The 21,581-nt window shown below is 38.9% G+C and overlaps 1 protein-coding gene across 34 annotated transcripts in view; it reads right to left on the bottom strand.

Moving 5' to 3' along the window:
• Positions 1 to 21,581, bottom strand: part of ENOX1 (ecto-NOX disulfide-thiol exchanger 1) — a 536,733-nt gene that overhangs the window by 177,138 nt on the left and 338,014 nt on the right. For all 34 annotated transcript variants that reach the window (XM_070239807.1, XM_023621638.2, XM_023621635.2 and 31 more), the window contains 2 exons: positions 15,034 to 15,177; positions 14,085 to 14,222 (listed from right to left, as the gene is read on the bottom strand). In XM_070239807.1, coding sequence (XP_070095908.1) covers positions 14,085 to 14,222; positions 15,034 to 15,046 — 151 coding nt within the window. In that variant the 5' untranslated portion in view covers positions 15,047 to 15,177. The remainder of the gene's footprint in view (positions 1 to 14,084; positions 14,223 to 15,033; positions 15,178 to 21,581) is intronic.

The raw sequence follows: 21,581 nt of genomic DNA, 5'->3' as shown, positions 1-21,581 counted from the left end.
CATCTACACTCCTGCTCATCTTCATGTTTGCCCTCAGTGATTGGTTATTCAGCAGACGCCACTGCCATGTCAAAGGCCCTGAAACTGGCAGGAATATGTCCTTCCCTCTCTTGCAACTTGTTTCTTCAAAGCCTAGAAAGATTAAAGTTCCTTACAATGATTCTACATCGCTCACGTGGCTATACGTGTGATTAACTCCGCAGGTGCTCTCTGGATCCATTAAAGAACAAATACACAAACAAACAAAAAACACCATCACCAGCAGAAAGATTACCTTAATTATAGAGATACTCTTCCTGTGGTTCCTGTTAAAAGTTACCATCTCGCTTTATTTCCTCAAGGTATTACCTGGATGCTAGTCACTCTAGCATTGTGCATAGCAATACCTTGTGTTCTTGACTTTCAGGATTTTCCCAAATCATAGAATTTCAGAGTTTTAAGGGAGCCTGGACACCCTCCCTTGACAAGTGGGTATGGCAAGGCCCTCGATCTGTGCAACTGGCCCATGTCACTTAGCCACCACGTGACAGAGCAGAGGAGGAATCATGCCAAGTCTCCAGGGCCCTCAGCACTCTGGTTCCCCACATGATACTGACCGGCTTTTTCTGCCCCTTCGTGCCTTCCTCAGTCTTCTCTGGTCAGTGAGGGCCTGCTGCATACCAGGCTCCTTTTCTCCTCTTGCAGAGCCCCTGGCCTGCCCCTCTCCTGGCCAAGTCCCAGCAAGGATGACACCGAAACCCAGACAAGAATGTCATCACCATCTTCCTCTATTATTTTCCTAAATTGCTTTTTTCCTACCCATGACTAGGCAGTATTTCTCACAGCTGGGGATGAACAAATTCAAAAAGATGTTCTCAAATACATGGTTTCCCAGAGAGAGGCCACTGAACTTTAAAAATATAAAATGAGCATTTTTGAGTGATTGCACAGCTCATAAAAATGTCTCTGGTTAGAACCTCGTCAGCAATAATTCACTCTATGTGGGGGTCCCCCGCGGAGCTTTAGTCACCTCCTGTTAGGGCGCTGAGGCCTGTTTCTCCTGCTGAGATGGAATAAATGACCAGGAAGCATTAACTGATGGAGGTCACCAGAGTCCCATCCAGGGAAGTGAGGGATATTTCTTTAAAGATGCCCTTGTGGTTGGAAGGACTTAGTGACCTGAAAGACTACGGTATTTCTCTCCCCCTTGAGGATAAAGTGTCCCTTTACCCGACAGGAGTGAACTTCCAGAAGCAGACCTTGAAGGTCAAAACTGCATCTTCTATGACAGCAAGTAAATGCCCCTGATGCGGAGGAAAACATGGTTTATTACAGTCCAAGGATGTGTGTATTGATGCCCAAGACATCTTTTTTCAAGACGAAGCCTGATTATATGAGATTATACACAGGGCTTGAGCATAGTAGATACTCAATATGTGATTTTTTAAAATTTGCACCTATACCTACCTTTTAGGTACTTTTCGGCTCAGCTACTTTTACAAAAAGATTTCAGTTGTAAAACTGTGTTGTAGTTAAGACCACAGATACGGGGCATCAGACAAGCTTCCCTATCCCTCGCCAGGCCAAATGGGGTACTTTTTTGTTTCCCCACCAGCCCAGCTCCTGAAGTGCTTCAAGGAGTTGTATTCTCAGATTTTCAGTGGTAGTTTCCAAGGCCTCATGTTTCAGAACATCTGAAATAGTGCCCTGAGATCTACAGTCCAGGGAACGTAGACACAGGTGACTTGTGAAAAAAACTTTGAGCAATACTGTCTTAGAGCTACAATTTATGGGTGTGCTCTGGGCGCATGTGGGTGCCGCCACAGGGCTTTAGAGGAGAATGGTTGTCACTGCTTCCAAAACGGGAGAAAAATCAGTCCAAGAGAATTGTTTTTCACAGGGGCCAAGTCTTCTTTCAGAAGAAGTCATCCAAGGCCACTCTTCTCCCCTTCTCTACTTTTCCCTAAACTGCTCTCCAATGAGGGTAAAGCAAACTAACACGTTTGGATCCCTACAGAATGTCCCACACTTTATATTACCAATTCTGGAAACTGCAACAATTCCCTGATGTTGTATTATTATCTCCCTGTTTATAGACCAATAAACTCAGAGAAATTAAATAATTACCCAAGCTTGCACAGCTCAGGGAAAGAGCCTAGCTTCAGACCCAAGATCTCAGGCTCTGAAGCCTCCACCTGCCTCTTGCAGAGACAGTTCTTCAATTTCTACGGAAAAGAATTTTTTCTTTTGCAAATACCCTGGAAAGGGTCTGCATTTATTGCGTTATCAGCTAACGTTCCTCCCCCCTTCACACCTTCCAACCCTTCCAACTTCCACCTTACCCTCATCAGCTCCTTCCATCCTGTGAAGCCCCTGTAAATGCTCCTATCTTCTTTGTGCCCTGTCTTTTCATTCCAGCCACCTGCTGAAACCCAACCTGGGTAAAGCTCACCTTCCTTCTCTGGACCTGCCTGCTGGGAAAGCATAAAGCTGCTGGAGAAAATCACGTAGGCTCTCAATTAGTGTTCGCCAACCTTACTATATTTCTATAGTCAGCTCCTTCTCGGTCCCCTAGTGAATACCTTCCAAGGTTCCCCCTTCTCAAACTTTCTATTCCTCTTCAGCCCACTTAACCTCATCAGATGACCTTGCCTCCTATTTTTCTGAGAGAATAGAATCCTTCAGCCAAGAACCCTCTCCACTTGTGTTAGCAAATTGACAAGCCCACCTGCTCTGGATTCTGTACTTCCCAGAGAGTGAATATTTTAAGTTGACCCAAGTCCATCTTATCTGTGTTAATCACTGAAAAATCTGAAGTTTATTTTTTTCTTTAGGAGAGCTTTCTTTACTTACTTTTAGACTGAAACATAATGTACATATTCTCCCCATCTTTATGATTGTTTTTGGTCACTGTCATAAACTGGAGGGCACGACCACCATGGCCTTATTTATAGCAGTTTGCTTTATATTACTAAGTTATTCCTGGTTACACTTTAGTACAAATTCTAAATCACTGGACCTCAAATCCTACACTCATAAGGCTGAATGGAAATCTCCAGATTTTAAGCACAATAAAAAATGATACACATAAAAATTAAATAACTGAAATCTTTTCAATTTCAATGTAATACAAAAAATCTTTACAATTACCACTCATCCCACACTATGATGTATTTCCACCTAAAAGAAAATAAATAAATAAAATAAAATAAAATAAAAGTGTAAAGATGGGCTGGATTAAGGCAAAAACATAGGGGGTTTTGCTTTAGTCATTTCCCCCCAAATCCTGCTATAGTGGAAACAGTTTAGGCAGACAGACCTGGATTTCAATTCCAGCACTGCCTCTTTCTTCCTAGGTAATCTTGGGTAAGCTAATTAACATCACCCAAGCTCAGTTCCCTTATCTAGAAAATGGGGGTAATAATATTTAGCTAGAGGAGGATTAAATGAAGCAAAATATTTAGAGTATTTGTTACATATGAGGTGCTCAGTAATTGGTGGGTTTGTTACTATCCTTTTCAGCATTCTTAGTAAAATCACTCATATCACCGCCTCAGATATATACTAATTATGTGCCTAGGGAACCCACATATTTTACAAAGACTTTGCCTGCAAACTTCTGCTTCCAGCCATGAGGAAGTAGCAGGGATGGAATTCATCCTCCTGCCCCAAACAACTAAAAAAATCTGACAAAATATATGAAATGACAGTTTTCAAGCTTTGGACAACAGGAAGTGCAGGACAGAGATTATTGAGAGAAAGGAGACAGATGAAATGAAACCTGTGATTGTCCCAGTCTACTGTCTAGAAAGTTTCCAGGATTTAACTCAAGAAAGAGAAATCCAAACAGAGCCTGAGGGGTACCTGAGTTCAGGGAGGCCACGGCAGCTGGAAATTATAGGAGGGCACTGGAGGGGAAGAAGCCAATCAGAGAGCGAGCTCTGGAGATCTTCAGAGGGTTCCCCTGCAGTCTTTGGCTGAGTACTGATCAGGCATGTGGGGGAAGTACTAAGGCTGAGGCTAGAACCATGGGAAACGAGCAGGTGGAACCATTCCCAAAGCTCACAAAGGGCTAGAAATAGATCGAATTCCCATTAGCCAGGGAGAAGAAACCTTGCGATATACTGGGGTAGAGTTCCCAGATGCGTCTTGCCTTAGAAGTGGGACAAAAATATCTCCAGTCTCAAGTCTGCCCTGGACCCACTCACCCAAATTGAAAAGCGAGCCTTGAAAGAATTAAATGGTTTCCAAGGAACTTAACTGCATCTCAGAACAATCTCAAAAATATTTAAAGGAATACAAAAAATCCGGCACATAACAATGTAAAACTCACAATGTCTGGCATCCAATAAAAATTACCAGGCATGCGAAGAAGCAGAAAAATATGACCCATCATGAGGAGAAAAACCAATCAAAAGAAAGAGACTTAGAAACATCACCGATAAAATAATTAGTAGATAAGCACACTAACACAGCTATTATAAATATGCTCCATATGTATAAGAAGGTAGATGAAAGCACAAGCATGACAGGGAGAGAAAGGGAGGATAGATTTTTATAAAAGAAGAAACAAGAAGTAATCAGGAAAGTTAATGCTCAATTATGAGAAAAATAAATCACAGATGTCAAATAAGGGAGCTGATGGTTGCGGCTACCCTTCACATCTCACCATCAATAAAGACATAACTGTACTTTAGAATGGTCTAAGGGCCAGGTATACAAATGACTTCCAAAATTTACACATCTTTATATAATTATTTATATAAATGAATCAAATCATACACTCATTCACCCATACACTCATATACTCAATATATAGTTATTGAGCACCCAGCTCTGTGTTTCATGAGAAACACAAATGAATTAGATATGGTTCTTGCCCACATAAGTGTACAGTCCAGTGCAGTCTATTAGATAAACAATAGCCTAATTATATAAGTGCATAATGTGATATATCTACAACTCAAAAACACAGTATGTAACACATAGTAAATGATAAGGCTGCAGAATAACAACAGGAAACAAGATATTGAACAGGAGAAGTCACTATGCAATTATTCCATATTTACAAATAAAAGGCTTTGACATTAATTCGAAACAAAGATTTGATACACAGAATATGCGTGCATGTGTGTGTGTGTGCAAAGGATAGGAACACACAAATTGATTTTCATGTAGGAATTTAACTATTTGGTTTTTCTCGTGTCCTCAGCTACATTAGAATGCCTACTATGGGGGCAGGATACAATTTTCCACTATGGAATCCAAATATTTCCCTTCAGCTCATGGAGCTGGTAAAGGCAGCAAAGCTTCTCTATTCCAACAGAAGAAAAGGAAAACAAGATAATTAGGGAATGGGTGCTTGTGATGTATATGCACATATACCCATTATGTATTTGTATGCAATATGTATATTCTTAATATATCTATCATGTGTAAATATACATACCATTCTTTTAAAATATTTTCTCTAGTTTTAGTCTAGTGGGTAAGAAAGTGACTAGGATAGTTCAAAATGCTAGTTAAGCGGTACACATACCAGAGTATGACAGAACAAATAAAGACTAAGCTAATTGAGAGAACTAGTATAAAATTAAAAAAATATATTTGTTGTGACATAAACAGAAAGAAAAAAATTATGCATTGATAATTCAGTAGAAGTCAATGTACAAAGTAAATTTTTAAAGCAAATAAGTTTATATTGCTTCAGTCCATGAAGGAGAAAAATGATTATATTTCAAATGACTATATCATGTTATGCAAGCATTTGAAAAGGAGTGTCATTTTATAACATCTCTAGCCAACAAGGATACAGGGTGTTGTCACCTGTGGAGAGTTATCTGAGCACAGGCCTTGATTTGTTTTAAGTGATGTCAATAACCTTATCTAGTAGACAGTACAGGCCCAAGCAAATATTTTTTGGAAACAATTTTCTACAGATTCTTTTATCTCTAGAAATACTGTAGACACACACATCATAAACACAGCACTCGAATGAAACCTCCAGCAGGGCATGTGCATCTCTAGCACCTACAGCAATGCCTGACACACAGTAGGTTCTCAATATTTCGGTCCATATAGACAGATCTAGGCCATCTACCTCCATAACCTCTTTCTGGACTTCCAGAAGCTTTCCAGATGCATGGCCAGACGCCTCTGCTGCCACTCTTCAATCCAGTGCTTATAAACCAACTTGGGTGATTTTTTTTCTCTTTTAAACATGTCAGAGGTTACTTGTCTGCTCAAAATCCTTCAATAGCTTGCACTTCAAATAAAATCTCTACTCCTTACTTTGGCAAGTATGATCTGGCCCAGCCAACCTCTCCAGACTCATGCAAAGTACCAATCTGCCAAACCCACCCCATTCCAACTATCACCTCTTGCCCAAACACATCCACCTTTCATGTCCTTGAAAGAAGCAAGCCCCTATCACCTTGGGCCTTTTTTTTAAAATATTGGTTTCTGGTTTCTTACTTTTTTTTTTTTTTCAGGTGACGAAGATTGGCCCTGTGCCAACATCTGTTACTCATCTTCCTTTTTTTTTCCTCCTCAAAGCCCCCCAGTACATAGTTGTATATCCTAGTTGTAGGTTCTTCTAGTTCTTCTATGTGGGACACTGCCTCAGCATGACTTGATGAGCGGTGCTAGGTCCATGCCCAGGATGCAAACCGGCAAACCCTGGGCCACCGAAGCGGAGCACATGAACTTAACCACTCGGCCATGGGGTCGGCCCCCACCTTGGGCCTTTGCACAGGGAACTTTCTGCTTTTAGAATTTTCTCATCTTCCCAAATTCCCCTTTTCTTCCTGTCCTTCCCTCCTGCTACCTGCATAACTCTAATTTATCCTTGGGGTCTTAGCCTAAACATTACTTCTTCAGAGGAGCCTTTTCTGCACCCTCCCCCCAATACCTCCACACTAAGTCAGGCTCCCCGTCCTTCTTCTGTAATGTCCCACAATTATAATTAAATAAGCATTTGCAGTTATTTGCATAACATTTGCTTCTTTAGAAATATGCATGCTCCACAGGAGTATGACCTGTCTGTTGTGTAAATTGCTGTTTCTCTAGAGCCTTGTAAAATATGCTGTACATTTTGAATCTTCAGTAATATTGTGATGAATGAATGAATATACCAATATACTGTCCTAATGTCTTGGGGAGAAAAGGGTAAACAACCAAGAAAGGGAAACAGAACTGTCAAGAATATATGAAATCAGGTACATAAATTGTGAAACATAAGTCAAGGGCCTATTTGCTTTCTGACACTTGATAATGAGAAATCTTTCAACAAGATGGAAAATAAAAACAAAAGACGACTCTGGGCATCATGTTTTCGACAGCCCAACCACTATACAGCAGGCTATCTATATCCTCTTAATCACGCCTGTGTCAGAGGGTGTCACCATTAATATCTGAAGTGACTAAAGAAAGTTTGCTGGTTTGAGTATTATTTTCATTTTACAAACAAGAATGTGTGATGGTTTATCAACAGACAGTCCATCTGAGTGTCTCTGTGAGCTGATAAGATGGTTTCAGGCATAGATTCCTACATTATGTTCTTTTTATCTCAGACTCCTTCTCTCATTTCAAACCTTAGAGCCCAGCAATGGACAGGAATCCAGAGAGTCAAAAGAGATGAAAAAGGCCCTGGCCCCGTGACCAAGTGGTTAAAGTTCCACATGCTCCACTTTGGCGGTCTGGGTTCAAATCCCTGGTGGGGACTTACTCCACTCACCAGCCATGCTGTGGTGGTGTCCCACATACAAAAAAAAAAAAAAAAAAAAACAGAGGAAGATTGCCACAGATGTTAGCTCAGAGCCAATCTTCCTCAGCATAAAAACAGAGAGAGAGAGAGAGAGGAAATAGATGGAGAAGATATTTGGAGACACAATTGGAGGTTAGGCTGACAACTCAGTGAGCAGCTGAGGGCCTATTTCTAATTTCATAGCAAAAGCGTGGCCAGGGGAGAAAGGTTCCTAGGTCATCACTGCCCATTCATGTGCTGTGACTGCCAAAGCTACATCTCCATCCACCCTTCTATCACGAGCTCTAGACCTTAAATCTGAACACGTATCACATGTTTCCTTTCAACGGGTTCTTCAAATTCAACGCATCCAGAAAGAAACTTGCCATCTTCCCCCACCCTTCTTTTCTAGCCTTCCCTATCTCAGTAAATGACCCCACCATTTACACAGTTTCCAAAGCTAGAAACCCAGGAGTCACTGTTGATTCTTCACTCTCCTTACATTCTATATGGACTCAGTCACCAATTCCTACTGTTTCTATAATTAAATGTCTGACGAGTCCCTTCACTTCTCTCCAGGTCCACTGCCACGATCACTATTGCCATTACTGCCATTACTATCTCTTATCTAGGTAACTGCTCCAGCTTCCCATCTGATCCCCTTGCTGCCAACCTTTCCACACTCCCATCAGCTCTCTACAGGACTTACAAAAGTGCTCCGTAAAAATACAACTCTAACCACAGCACGCCCCTGCTTAACACTCTTCAGTGACGTCCTCTAGCACCTTCTGTCTGTTAGGAGCAGAACCACTTATCATGCTGATTTGTATTTGCTTATTTACTCTTCTCTGTTTCTCCCACAGGCTCTAAAATATGAGAGTAAGGTCTATGTCTTGTATTCCCAGTTGTCAGCATAACGTCTGGCTCAATAAATCCCAGTTAAAGAGTGATGCTTCCGGAGATGAAAGGATTTAACAAATGCCTCTTCATATCTGGGCATATTAAAGAGGATAAAGGTGTTCCTGGGAGGATTAAACAACCCAAGAAGGAAACTAGAAAAAGATATCCTGAGGATGCAGAGTGGAATTAAAATGAGTGGAAGCATCAGTGAATGGGAAAGGGGAAGGAAGAGGACAAGAGGCGACTGTAACCCATCTTAGTCTCCCCATGAGTTACAAAGCTAAGCTCTTCTCAGAGTGGCAGGGAACAGAAGCAGTGATAGTGAAGTCAGAGCTTCTCAAGAAAAAACAGCAAGGTATGAGCCAAGGAACAATTCAGAGGGTTCACAGATACTTGTCGGTGTCAAGACACTTTTTTATTGGCTCCAAGTTAATCTCCGATAAGGCATGTGGCACCATTTTGTATATACCCTTCCATAGCTAATAGGGAGTATGATGCTCTTCAGAACATGCATTTGACATATGACAAATGGCATGCTAAGAAACCTGGGGTAAAAGATACTTGTCACTTAAAGTCAATAACAGCTAAGGAGAAGTTGCCGACATTAGGAAAGGAGATTTCAAAAAGTTTAGAGAAAAGCAAGGTACAATCTCATAGCCAGCGAATAACCAGAAAGTAGTACCAGTTCCCGTGCAGGCCTGGGCAAGAAACTTAAAACCTGGGGACTCAGCTGCTGCTTTTCAACTCTTCCAGCTGATGATTATAACTCTGGAAAAGAAGCCAGGGTATATAGGAAGGGAGCAGCTGGTCACACAGATGGTGTCAAAGCTCAGAATTTGATATTCTGGATTTCAGCTGATGACACCAGAGGTGGGGGCTCCTGGAAAGTGACAACATGTATCACAGAAAACTGAGAAGGAGGTTTCAGGCAACACCTGACCACAAGAGAAGTATTTTGAAATTTGAGATTAGAGAGCAACACTGTTTAGCGAAAACAAACAAAGTTGTAAACTGGATCACAGGGTGGATATCATATATGGCAGAGGAAGACAGGTGGTAGTGGAGAAGCATCTCCACAGTCGATGGGGAAAATCTGGTTTAGATGGTTATATGCTAGCGTCATGAGATGCTAACAGATATTTTCTTAAGGGCTAAGTTAAGTTTGGGGAATCCTACATACTAGAGGCCACTCTTTGAAACTGCATGTTGCACATTAGCGTAGTATAGGCTCTGAGGAAATGCTCAAAGAAAGCAACTTACTCACGGTAAACCCAGAGTTTGCCATGGTTTTTAGGCCACATAGATACTTATATGACGTCCACTCTAACTAACAACAACTGTGGGACACTGATGTTCCAACAGGCCAGTTTAGAAAACCTGGATCTATACAGTGCACAAAGTATTGATAATAAGAACAAGTCAACAACAACAACAACAACAGCAAAATCCCACAAAACTAAAAATACGGGGAGTAAAATAAACATGAAACAGTAACATAAGCAGGTAAATATTATCTCACAGATAAACCAAGACACTGGAGTAGGAATTTAGGGCTGGAGTAGAACAACATAATGGTGTGTTTTGGATAAAAGAAACAAGTGCAATGTAATGGCCTCAGCAGCACTTCATATGAAGAGGGTAGACAGGGAAGTTCACCAAAGTGGGAATGGGATCGTGCTGGGGAACATCGGGGTGATAATAAAAGGGGAGAAAAAGGAAAGAGGCGTAATTGTGGGAGCTCACAACACACATCAGAAAGGCACGATGTGAGAGTAATGAGTGATTGATTTCCTGGGAAACCCCTTTGATAAAATCAGAGGATATGAAAAATGTGTGCCTTGCTTTGCTGATAATTTTAATCTCTCAATAAATAGAAGAAGTAGTAAGGAATGGGATTTAGTGTCAGTTTAATTTTAACAAATATGGGAAGAGTAGTTGGCCATTTAGAAATATCAGAAACTTTGGGAGAAAGCCAAGTGCTCATAAAATCCAGCCTCTCCATAATCCTGTCAGAGATGTTTTAGAGGAGATTTCTTGGAAGGAAGGTTACACTAAATAATCTTTAAATCCCTTCTGAGACATTAAAGACTGCCTCTAACATTCTACAGCCACACTGAAGAATTCCAGAGGCGGCTGGCATGAAAACTGAGTGAAAGCAACATTCTGTGGCTGACTATGTTGGGAAGAAACAAATACACTACACATTAGGTACAGTAAAAAGAGTCTAAGATACTTCATGTAAATATACTATAGAGCTGTAAGAACTGAAACAATGTGTTGCTGGAATAAAGTAGATTAGTAGTACAAAATAGATATTTCAGAAATGGAGAAAAATATACATAAGAATTGATTTTCTGATAAAAGAAGGAAGTAAATCAATGGAGGCAAGGAAAATTGGGAATACATATCAGCTTCTAGAGTGTGAAAACCGTTCTGTATTTAGAAATAGAATAAAGAACTCACAGAGGAAAAGTTAAACATAACTTTTTTAAAAAAATAAACAGACATTTAGAGGCAAAAGACAGACTGGATAAATATTTTTAGGAAATAGGAATGCCAAAGATCAAAATGCTTACTTAACAATTAATGACCAAACATAAACCAATAAAAAAAATCACCAAGAACATTATCTGATAAATGGATTCAGTATAAAAATAATCTATTTACAAAAGAAGAACTATGAATAGAAAATGAAGGGGGAGAAGGGAAATAACTTTCAAAGGGTAGTTATAAAAGAATTTAAGGAAAAAAAATAGGATGCCATCTTTGCATATCTAACTGGTAAACAGTAAATACATATGTATATATTGGAAATTAATTGTCCAGTACTTAACAAGAAACTCTAAAACGTTCATTTCTTTTGACCTGCTAATTCTACACATAGTAGTCTATCTGAAGGAAATAATTCTAATTGCTGAAAAGCTCTATGCATAAAAATGTTCAATGTAATATTATTTGTTAAATAAAAGAGCAAAAAGGAAGAAGAAATAAGAGTAATATTTAATACATACTTACTATGCTCAAGTACAATGCAGCTATTTTATGTAAGTTATATTTAAATCTCACAACAGTCCCATGAAAGAGATACAATCATCCTTTTACAGAGAAGGTAAAATGCTTTTACATGCTTGAAGAGATTAAGTTCTCCAAAGAAACTGGGCTAATAGGAGTGAAAAAATGGAAACAGCCTAAATGTAAACACCAGAACAGTTAAATAAACTGAGGAAGATTTATTCAATGGATTATTTAAATTTTTTAAAATATTAAACTATAAAATAGAAAAATAATTTCCGATACGATATTAACAAAAATGCATAATAGAAAATTTTATATTTAATATGGTTAAAATGTTTGCATAGAGGAAAGACTGGAAGAAAATACATAAACGCTAACCAAATAAAACAGAACCTGACCCTGAACATAATGTCAATGAGTAGCTTCGGCTAGTGGCCCTGAGAACAAAGTGAGTTCAGTTCAATCGGCAGACTGGGAAAATGAAGAAGGGATGCCCAAGAAGACCCTGGAAGGCTCAGAAACAGTTTAAGCAGTTTGGCTAATATAGGAGACAGAGAACGTAATTCAGGGTAGATACGGTAAATCTCCTATAACGAGTAGGACTGTAATTCTTGTCATGGTAAGTTGCTGCGAAAATCATAAATCGGTCATGGTTAAAATGTCAGAAGACTCAGAATCCTAAGAAAAAATAATGAATTATTGAGGTTGCAGCTTACTCTGGAAGTCACACAACATTTTCTGAGAGAAGTTAGAGGTGGAGACAAGAGTAATTTCGGCTATATGAATATTTCAATTAGGCAGTTGGGAAAATTTGAGTGGAAAAATACAAGTCTTTACTTTCAAGTTACTAGAAAGAAGCATCTGTCTAGATCAGCTTTAGGGAAAAACGGTCTGGATAAACACAAGTTCAGACCACAGAAAATGTCATTTATGTACATACACACACATCTCGCCTCAGACTAATCTTCAATTGTACGGATTTTATAGCATTTTGCAGAATTTTATAAATATCTTAAGTATAATGTTTTATAACTCAATCTTTGACTTTTCTTTTTCTGTCGCCCACTTTCCCTTGTCTTCTGTCCTCTCTCAAGTTCTTTCTTGTTATATTAAAAAAGAAACCAGATATTTATTTATATATGTATGTATGTGTGTATACACATATATGTATGTATATAGGTACACATGTGCACATGCACACACACATATAAAATTTACTACTGCTAGCTTAGAATTTTATATCTATGGCTGCTATTGACAAATAAACAAACAAATCCTTGCTCAACTCAGCACAAAGTCCACAGGTCTGTGGGTGCAGAACTCAGCAACTCTCCAAAGACAATTGGTTTCTACTTAGTGCATACCATCTACCCCCATCTAACTTGATGGGCAAAAGTGAATTGTTCTTCTGACATTATAACAATGATTGTGATATAATAACTGACTGTCACCTCTGCATTGCAAATTCTGGGAGGGCAAGGACACTGTCTGGTTTTTTTTTGACTGCTGGAGCCCTTGCACCTGGACAGTGCCTAATGAATATTTGTTGAATGAACAAATGAGTGAGCGAGTGAGCGAGTGAGTGAATGTTGCAAGTCCTATGTATCTTTCCACACAGCTCAAGCCCCACCTCCCTATATCTTCTCTCAGAGCCCCAGTGATTGATCCTTCAGGAAATGACTACATTACTAGCCTGCACCACTACTTCAAACCTGATTCCACACATTACTTTCATTGCTTTCTTTTTTTTTCAATTTAAGGAGACATGGTCCTCAAGGACACTTACATATGTATACATTTATTCTATTTCCCAAAGAACTTGTCACAGGCCACACGAAAATTCTCAATAAACATGTATTAAAATAAATGATGAAATCTTTTAAATGACCTTCTACTTTGTGACATTTCTAAACATTTTCCCTATTGAACACATTGTATTATGATTCCAAAGTGTACTGGAAAGAAAATATGGAATTTAGTCAGTTGAGCTGGTTTTCTAGGTCTGCTACTTCGATGCTGGAAAAGTCACCTAAACTCTGGTCCTCTGTTTCTCTGTTTTTTAAAATGGAAACATTAACGAGAGCAGCAACAACAAGTAACTACCTATCTCAAAGAGACGACTGGGATTAAACGGCATAATGTACGTGAAGGACTTTTGCAAATTGGAAGGCAAATATTAGCCCTTCCAGTTACCAAGTTAAAATATGAAATTGATGTTGTAGCGCTACAGATGATGGATACTGCGTATGGCTTTTTGCTGAGAACAGATATCAGGCAGGAGAGCAAGGTGATGAGGAAAAGAATCTCAAGTACAACCTGCCAAACATGCCCCAGTCATAAATCACAGAGCATGCCCAACACTTGCGGGCAGACAGATTACTGGGCACCTGTCACCCACACCCCTTGGCACTGCTGCCAGCATCTTCAAACCCAGGAGAAAGCTTACCAGACACAAGCTGCTGTCCAGGCAACCCCACAGGAACCATGCCCAAGTTATTCATGGCGGTGGCCCAGGCTGTGGGATCTGTCACCGACATGTTGAGCTGGGTCGTGTCTATCGCTATACTCCCCAAACCATCGGCTGCTGCAGAGAAAAACAAACGACGACTTAGAGTCAATAGGCAAGGGTGTTTGTTTGAAAGGAAATCACATTTCTAGAGATGTGAGGCTTCATTTAGCACATTCTCAAACCACGAAAAAATAAAGCACTGTAATCTACAGCAATGTTTTCTCCAGACGTAAACAGAGTTTCCGAATACACTCTGGGAGGAAACTTAATGACATGTACTTTATATTATACACAGCATGCCATTAAGGAAGTACCCCTGGAAAAAACTAAAGAACCGCTTTCTCCTCCCAGTGAAACAACCTTAGTTAAGCTCCAAGGTTGAGAGGCAAAGCGGGAATACTCTCTTGGTAAAACAACTCAATTGGCTTAGTAGACAAAGAATAAATATATTCAACTGTTTCTGAGAGTAATTAAGAGAATCTCTAAAAACAACTGTCAAGTAGTCAGACTGGTCCTGACTGAATTTATTAAGTGTTACTTTGTAACATATTCCCTCCCTTACAACAAACTTTTGACATCATCACATTAAGGAAATGCAGGTGTCTGACTAAAATGACATTCCAAAATATTTCTTATAAGCACAGACTTTCATAAAAACAAATAAATAATATTAAAAACAAATAGCACAGAGCTATAAAAAAAACCAAAAACCAGCAAAACATGTCAAATTTGACTTAATGCTCTCTGATAGTCACTAGTTCCATGGCCTGATTTCTTTGAGGACCCCAGGCTGCCAGTTCAATACATGCTTTCACATCTGGGCAAGCTTTTCCACTAAGAACTCAAAATGCCTTGTTTGTGTCCTGTGCTGGCCACCGACATTTACCTGCAGCCATCATCTGAGGAAGCTGCTGGGGACACTGGGTGATGCTTTCAATGCCACCTGCATCTACTATTGAATTATGAGCATCCTGGGAGGCAGGAGCAGTTGGATGGCTGAGTGCAGGGTCCCCACGGAGATCATTGGATTCTGCAAAAGGGGAAAAGAGTGTGGTGAGAAACTATAACAGTTAACTGAATGAGCCTTCGAGGGAAAAACTACCGTCTATTCAAAACAAACAAACAACGAAACAACAAAGAACAACTTCCAGTCACAGGCACAGAAGTGGAGCTGCTTCCTGTGCCTCCGTGGCTGTCCCCCTGCTTGGTTTCAGAGCCCTGTGATATGGGTGGGTCAACTGTCAACCTGCCTAGAGCAGAGCTTGGGCTGGCTGAATAAACAGCCCCGTCTGCGAGCACTTCTCGAGCCTCGCCTCCCGCTGAAGAGACTTCAGGAATGGGGCTTATCAGCCCCTGCACAGCCTCTTCCACGCACTGCACATCAATGCAGAGGGCAGACTCAGGGCTAAGGATGATTTTTTTATAGTTAAAAAATTAATTGATGTTGTTATTTTGGAAGACGGTCGTCTGTGAAATGTATTCAGAGAGGAAAAATAAGTAGGGAAGAGGAAGAAAAAAGCAAGAAGCCATTCACCGTAAGGCTGGCAAAGGAGTGCACCTAAATTACAATAGTCAGGAAAGGCAAAGGGAAAGAATGGCATGCAGCCCGTAAAAGAAGATCTAGAGGGTGCTGGGGCAGCAGAGGAAAAGCATTTGTTTTTCTCAGTTCTATGAAAAGATAGATTTAACTGGCCACAATTTGTTTGGTCTGAATTTTCCCTAGTATGGCACAGCTTATATATATGTATTTTTATTAGACTTTTTCAAAGCACTTTCCTAACAGAAACAAAGAACAATAAAACATTAAATAAAGTTGCAAAGGGCCCCTCTGTTTCACACTATTGATAAAATGCTATGCTTTCTCTCCATCCTTAAAAATGCAAAAACATAGCATTCGTACACATATGTTTTAAATGCACCTTCACCAGTTCAAAACTGAAAGATAAAATACATCACTTAGGTGGGTGAGAAATTTGAATTTTAAGTAGATTTGATATACCAACTGAATTTCAATATTTATTTTTATTTAGATATAAATGTAGAAAGTTTTCTAAACCATCTTTACGTTAATGGCTATATTAGAATGAGACGCTATGGTCTGTTTGTGTATCTAGTGGAAAGTTTGGCCCTTTTATGGCATAGTCTTTTATTTCTTTGATTCTTAGGCGTAAGTATCAGTAATCCCTTTGAACAGTGTAGTGTCAAAGAAAAACTTATTGCCTGTTGACTACAAGTTTAATTCAAATGGAAGCTTGGGTTTCAATGTCTCAAGGATAGGTGGATAATGAGCAAATTGTTTCCACAGTTCTCACAAGTCCCCAGCCCTCAACTAAGGGGCCATATGAGATAGTGGAGAATTTTGCCAACAGTCTGCGGGAAGATGAAACATCTTCATCACTTAGTAGTGAAAGATCCCAACTTTGGGAGCAAATTATCCTAAGGACAAATATTTTATTCCTTGCAATTAAACTCTACTACCCAAATGAATTCAGAATGTGCTTATGTATTGTGCATCAATTATCTCAGGCAATGGATGCCATCAGATAAAAAGATTCTCACCAAGTAAAATAAACTCAATAACATAAATAGGTAGCTGAACTAAATGTCTGCCATCCACATACCACCAATATTTCTGTGATGAAACCTCAAACCACTTTCCTTTCTCCATCTCCAACCATTTCAGATCAGCAACAAAGAATCAGGCTAGAATGTGTTCATTCTTTTGCTCAAATGGCCCTGTAGTACAACCCTTTCAAAGGATCACAAGGTCACTATTTGTCTTACTTATCTCCCCTAATGAAGTTTAGCTGGCTGGCTTCCTTCCACCTCAGATTCTCCCCAAATGGGCATTAATCATAGCTTTTCTCTGTCCTGTGAGTCTGCAGTTCTGGAATGCTCTATCAGAGAACATCTCCCTTTCCCTTGTGGGCCTTATGACTTGTGCCTGATGAGCTATGTTTCACCTTGCCTTTTTGCTACAGTGTTTTAGGGATCATGTTCACTTTCCTTGGCTCTATAACAGTCCATTCCAATGGTAGTTTTCATTTTAGTCATTATGGTCTTACAAAGGGGCATGAAGTGTCCTGGAGGCTCATAGCTTCCACTCACACTTTTCATGCCCATCTTAATAAACTGATACTGTTTGTATACCTGGATTTACAGCCTAAAGAGAATTTGTAACATTCAATTTATTATTTTCTTCAACCTCCACTCCAATAGTTTCAAAGCCATACAACTTCATGTTGCTACCACATATCTAGAATGGTGACTGTGAAGTCACTTCTATCACATCTCAGGCATTTTCAATAGTCTCAAGGATGCCATGCAATTCTTTAAAAAAATTAAATTGATTTGATCACTGGGCTTGAAAGAAAGATGATATTTTTAATTAATTACTACCTAGTAATTTATGAATAGTCATAAGAGCTATTTTTGTTCTCTACTAACATCTATCATTCCTATTGAATACCTGCCTCTTTAAAGGATTCAAGACCATAATGCTTAATTTATCATTCAAATCAATTTCTCTGCCTTAGTTTTCTTATTTCTAAACTATAAAAAAGATTACTATTCCTGATGATGTTTATTTACACACAAAGATGTGGGGAATTAAAAAATTATAACTAATAAAGCACTTTGAATATTGTAGGTGCTAATTATTATTATTTTATTTGGAAGTGTAGTGTTTCCATTAAGGTGCCCTGGGATCTTTGTGTTCTGCTGGATAATTATGTAATTAATTCTAAAACAGTGAGTAACACTTGATATTTCTAAAAGTAAGTGTTGCCCTAGTTTTCTGTGCCACATCTAATTTGTAGCAGAATAGTTCTTCATTTTCTACAATTCCTTGATAAAACAATACAATGTAGTTTAAAAGAGGTACGAAGTTTTCTCTCTCGGTTTCTTTCTGCCTATGCAACTACAAAAGCTTTCAAGAGATTTATGACCAATTTGTGAAACTGGTAGTTTGTATTTACAGCTTTCAGTGAGATAAGATCATCACAAAACAATCAGATGTACAAAATGCCAAGGGCAACAATACAGCTTTGTGCAGGGTTCATCTGAAATCTAACCTCTTCTTCATTAAGGCATTTTCAAGTACAAAACCTCATACCCAGTTTTGTAACTATTCAACAAGATATATTTATGCTCAGGATTTTACTGGGTTATATCAATGGGGCAAATAAATTTTGAAACTCACCAAGAGTATGAAAATACTATTTGGTCTAAAAAAAAAAAAAAGGCACAGGCTTTTCCCACTCTTACTGACACAACTCTCTCTAATCCTGTCCAATTTTTACAGGTCCCTAAGACACACACACTGCAAATAACAAAACCCATCTGTCCACAAAACATAGATTCCTATTAAAAGGGGGTAGAGATGAGTTAGGTGTTGGTGTTGAAAATTCTTTTCTTTTCTTTTTTCTAAAAAAGAATGATTTTGTTTGATGTACGCCATTAGGTTCATGCCTACTTCAACAGAAAAATAATTATAATGAGAAAATCAGATTTATTAATGTCTTGTAAAGAGTTGATACCAAAGGAAACTTATAAGACATCTGAAACTTTATTTTTATAGGAATTGCTCATTTGTATTATCATAGTTTATATTTACAGTAAAAAGAAAAATGCATTCCCATCCAAAATTCTACTTTCCTCTTCTATCACTAATAAAATATTTCACTTTGATCTTCATGTAATCAGTAGGATACTCTCTTGAGTTTATGGAAATGTTTCATAGTTTAAAGCAATACAGAATATTGTTAAACAGATGTTATTTATGTATTAACTCCATGATTTTTAAGCAACCGCCTATGAATAATAAGGGAGACATTTCTGCTTCCTGTACTGGTAAACTAAGTAATTCAGACCAATTCTCCCACTGAGGAACAAGTAGAAAAGCTAATGTCTTTCATCAGCTTTATAAATTTCTCACTATTATCTCTTCAAATATAAAAGGATCCCAAAGGACACACTCTAATTAGTAAAGAGGATTACTAAACTGGCTAAGGAGAATGGGTTCTGTTAAGTATGGGGCCTTTTGTTTTACTGACCTAGGAGATAAGCAGAATGTGCAAGTTTTGAGGCAGGGTGGAATTTCTCTGCAAAATGTAGAACAAGAGGACACCAAGGCTAAGTGCTTTAGGAGAATGAAAGAAGGGACCTTTGGTGGCCACCCAAGGGAAAAAGGGACTTCAGAGAAGAGAAATGACTAAAGCATATTTTCAAGTGATTCATTGGAAAGTATCCAGTGGAAATCTTTCCCTGCCCTCTCTACAAAAATGTCAATAAAGTCTACATTGCTCCTTACTTCTTAGGATTAATTTTTGGGTAGCGGGGTGGTTTAGAGGAGAAAACTTGTAGAGGGTAAGGAAGAGGAGCTGATAGTGGAGCTTACCTAAGGTACTACAAGATAAAGCATGAGAAACTTATCATGTTAAATATACAGGATGTTGGTTATTAACGATCAATCTCTCCTGATTAATGGGAAATAAAAACATTAAGGTTTTGAGGAAGAGATTTAAATTAGATTAGACTCCATGGGGAATTTCTGATGAGAGAATTGTAAAGCAGGAATATTACATCAAATAAAGCTAAAAAGATCCTGAGAAGGATGGAGAGAAAAGTTGCCTCTTGGAAATGGCATGGGCAGAGGATGGAACCGGGCAAAGACCAGTTGAGGCAGGACTGAATCCTGTAGCACTTTACATCAAAGCCAGGAAATCAAAAGGTCTTCTTTAATATCTAACCTGTTACTCATACATTTATAAAATCACTGTTTTCAAAAGTGTCACCATTTGACATACATCCCAGCACAGTGCACCTGAGGACAAACATCATTTCTGTTCTAAGTAGTTTTTAGTTTGTCCTTTAAGGCAAGAAGACAAAGGAGATGCGTACTCCCTCCTCCGTGCTCCCATAGCAGCTGTATCTTTCTCTACATGAGCATTTGTAACTTCATTTTCTAATTAGTTGTTTATAAACAACAAGCTTAGAATGATTAAGGAAGCTAGTCATCTTTGCATACCCTGCAGCTAGCAAGCACAGTACCTGGAATGCGGCAGGTGCTCAATACATACATAAAATTATAATTATTTATAAATTTATAAAATATTTAAAGTTATACATAAATTTTACATATATGCATATATATGTTTTCCAAATGAATTCAGGCATAGAAGGAAAGGAAAAAGGAAAATGAAAAGGGAAAGAAGGAAGTAATAAAGGAACTTCACTTCCAGAGTCCGATCCCCAAGGCTGGAGGTTTGAAAGCCAAAGAACACAAGAGTGGAAATTGCTGCCGGAAGCTCAAACACAGAAGAATTTAAAGTGTCAAAGAAAGACAATTTGAAAAAATGTTAGATCTTTCCAGATAAGCTTTTGGTGCACTTAACAAGTCATTCTCCAAGATCTAAGACCCCACACCTCCCTGGCAAACCCTGCCGGGTCAGAAGCAGCTTACAGGGATGTTTGCCTTTTGTGAGACTTCTCGCAGCTGCTGGGTGAATGAGCTGAAATCTATAAATAACAGCATCTCTAGACCCATTAAGCAGTGCATTAGTGTAACAAAGGCATGTACATACAGTGCTAAAGAAGTGAAATCATTGGAAGAAAGCAAAAGTTTCAATTTGGCACGCACCCCAGAAGATAGAAAGCAGATCCGGCCATTTCTCAAACACAAAATACCATTAAGGCTCTGTGATTACATCCTCCATTTTACCAGTTTGTCTAGCAGCCAGTTTTAAACTTCAAGCCATCTTCCTTCCATCTTATGGAGGAAATGGTTACTGAATGGATGATAAGGTTTTACTCATGACATGTTTGTCTTCGAAGAACTCAACGTTGAGAGAGAGAGAGAGAACCAGAAGTTTCCCTCTGAAACCATACAATCAAAAAAATAACCAAACTTGCCAAACAGACAACTAAACCATTATGTGCAGGATAGTAGATAAAGCAGATTATCTTTCGACACAAAGAAAGATACTATTTGGTGTTACATATATAAATATAGAGAAATGACAGAGGTAAAATTATTTCATTTTCAGGACACCTTTGCTTTAAAAAAAATTACACTTTGTATTTCTAAATTGAATGAAATAATAAAAGAGAAAGCTTGAGACCTTAGGGATAAAGCACTTCTCTTTCCATTAAAAATAGAAAAGAGAAGGGGCTGGCCCAGTGGCATAGCGGTTGAGTTTGCACACTCCACTTCGGTGGCCTGGGGTTCATGGGTTCAGATCCTGGGTGTGGACCTACACAGTGCTCATCAAGCCATGCTGTGGCAGCATCCCACATATAAAATAGAGGAAGATTGGCACAGATGTTAGCTTGGGGACAATCTTCCTCTCTCTCTCTCTCACACACAGACACACAAAACAACAGAAATGAAAAGAAAATGGGACTGGATGGTACTACAATAATATGTAACTTCAA

Source organism: Equus caballus, chromosome 17, assembly GCF_041296265.1.
Source record: "Equus caballus isolate H_3958 breed thoroughbred chromosome 17, TB-T2T, whole genome shotgun sequence".
Taxonomy (NCBI): Eukaryota; Metazoa; Chordata; class Mammalia; order Perissodactyla; family Equidae; genus Equus; species Equus caballus.
This window is presented reverse-complemented; position numbering and strand designations above follow the sequence as displayed.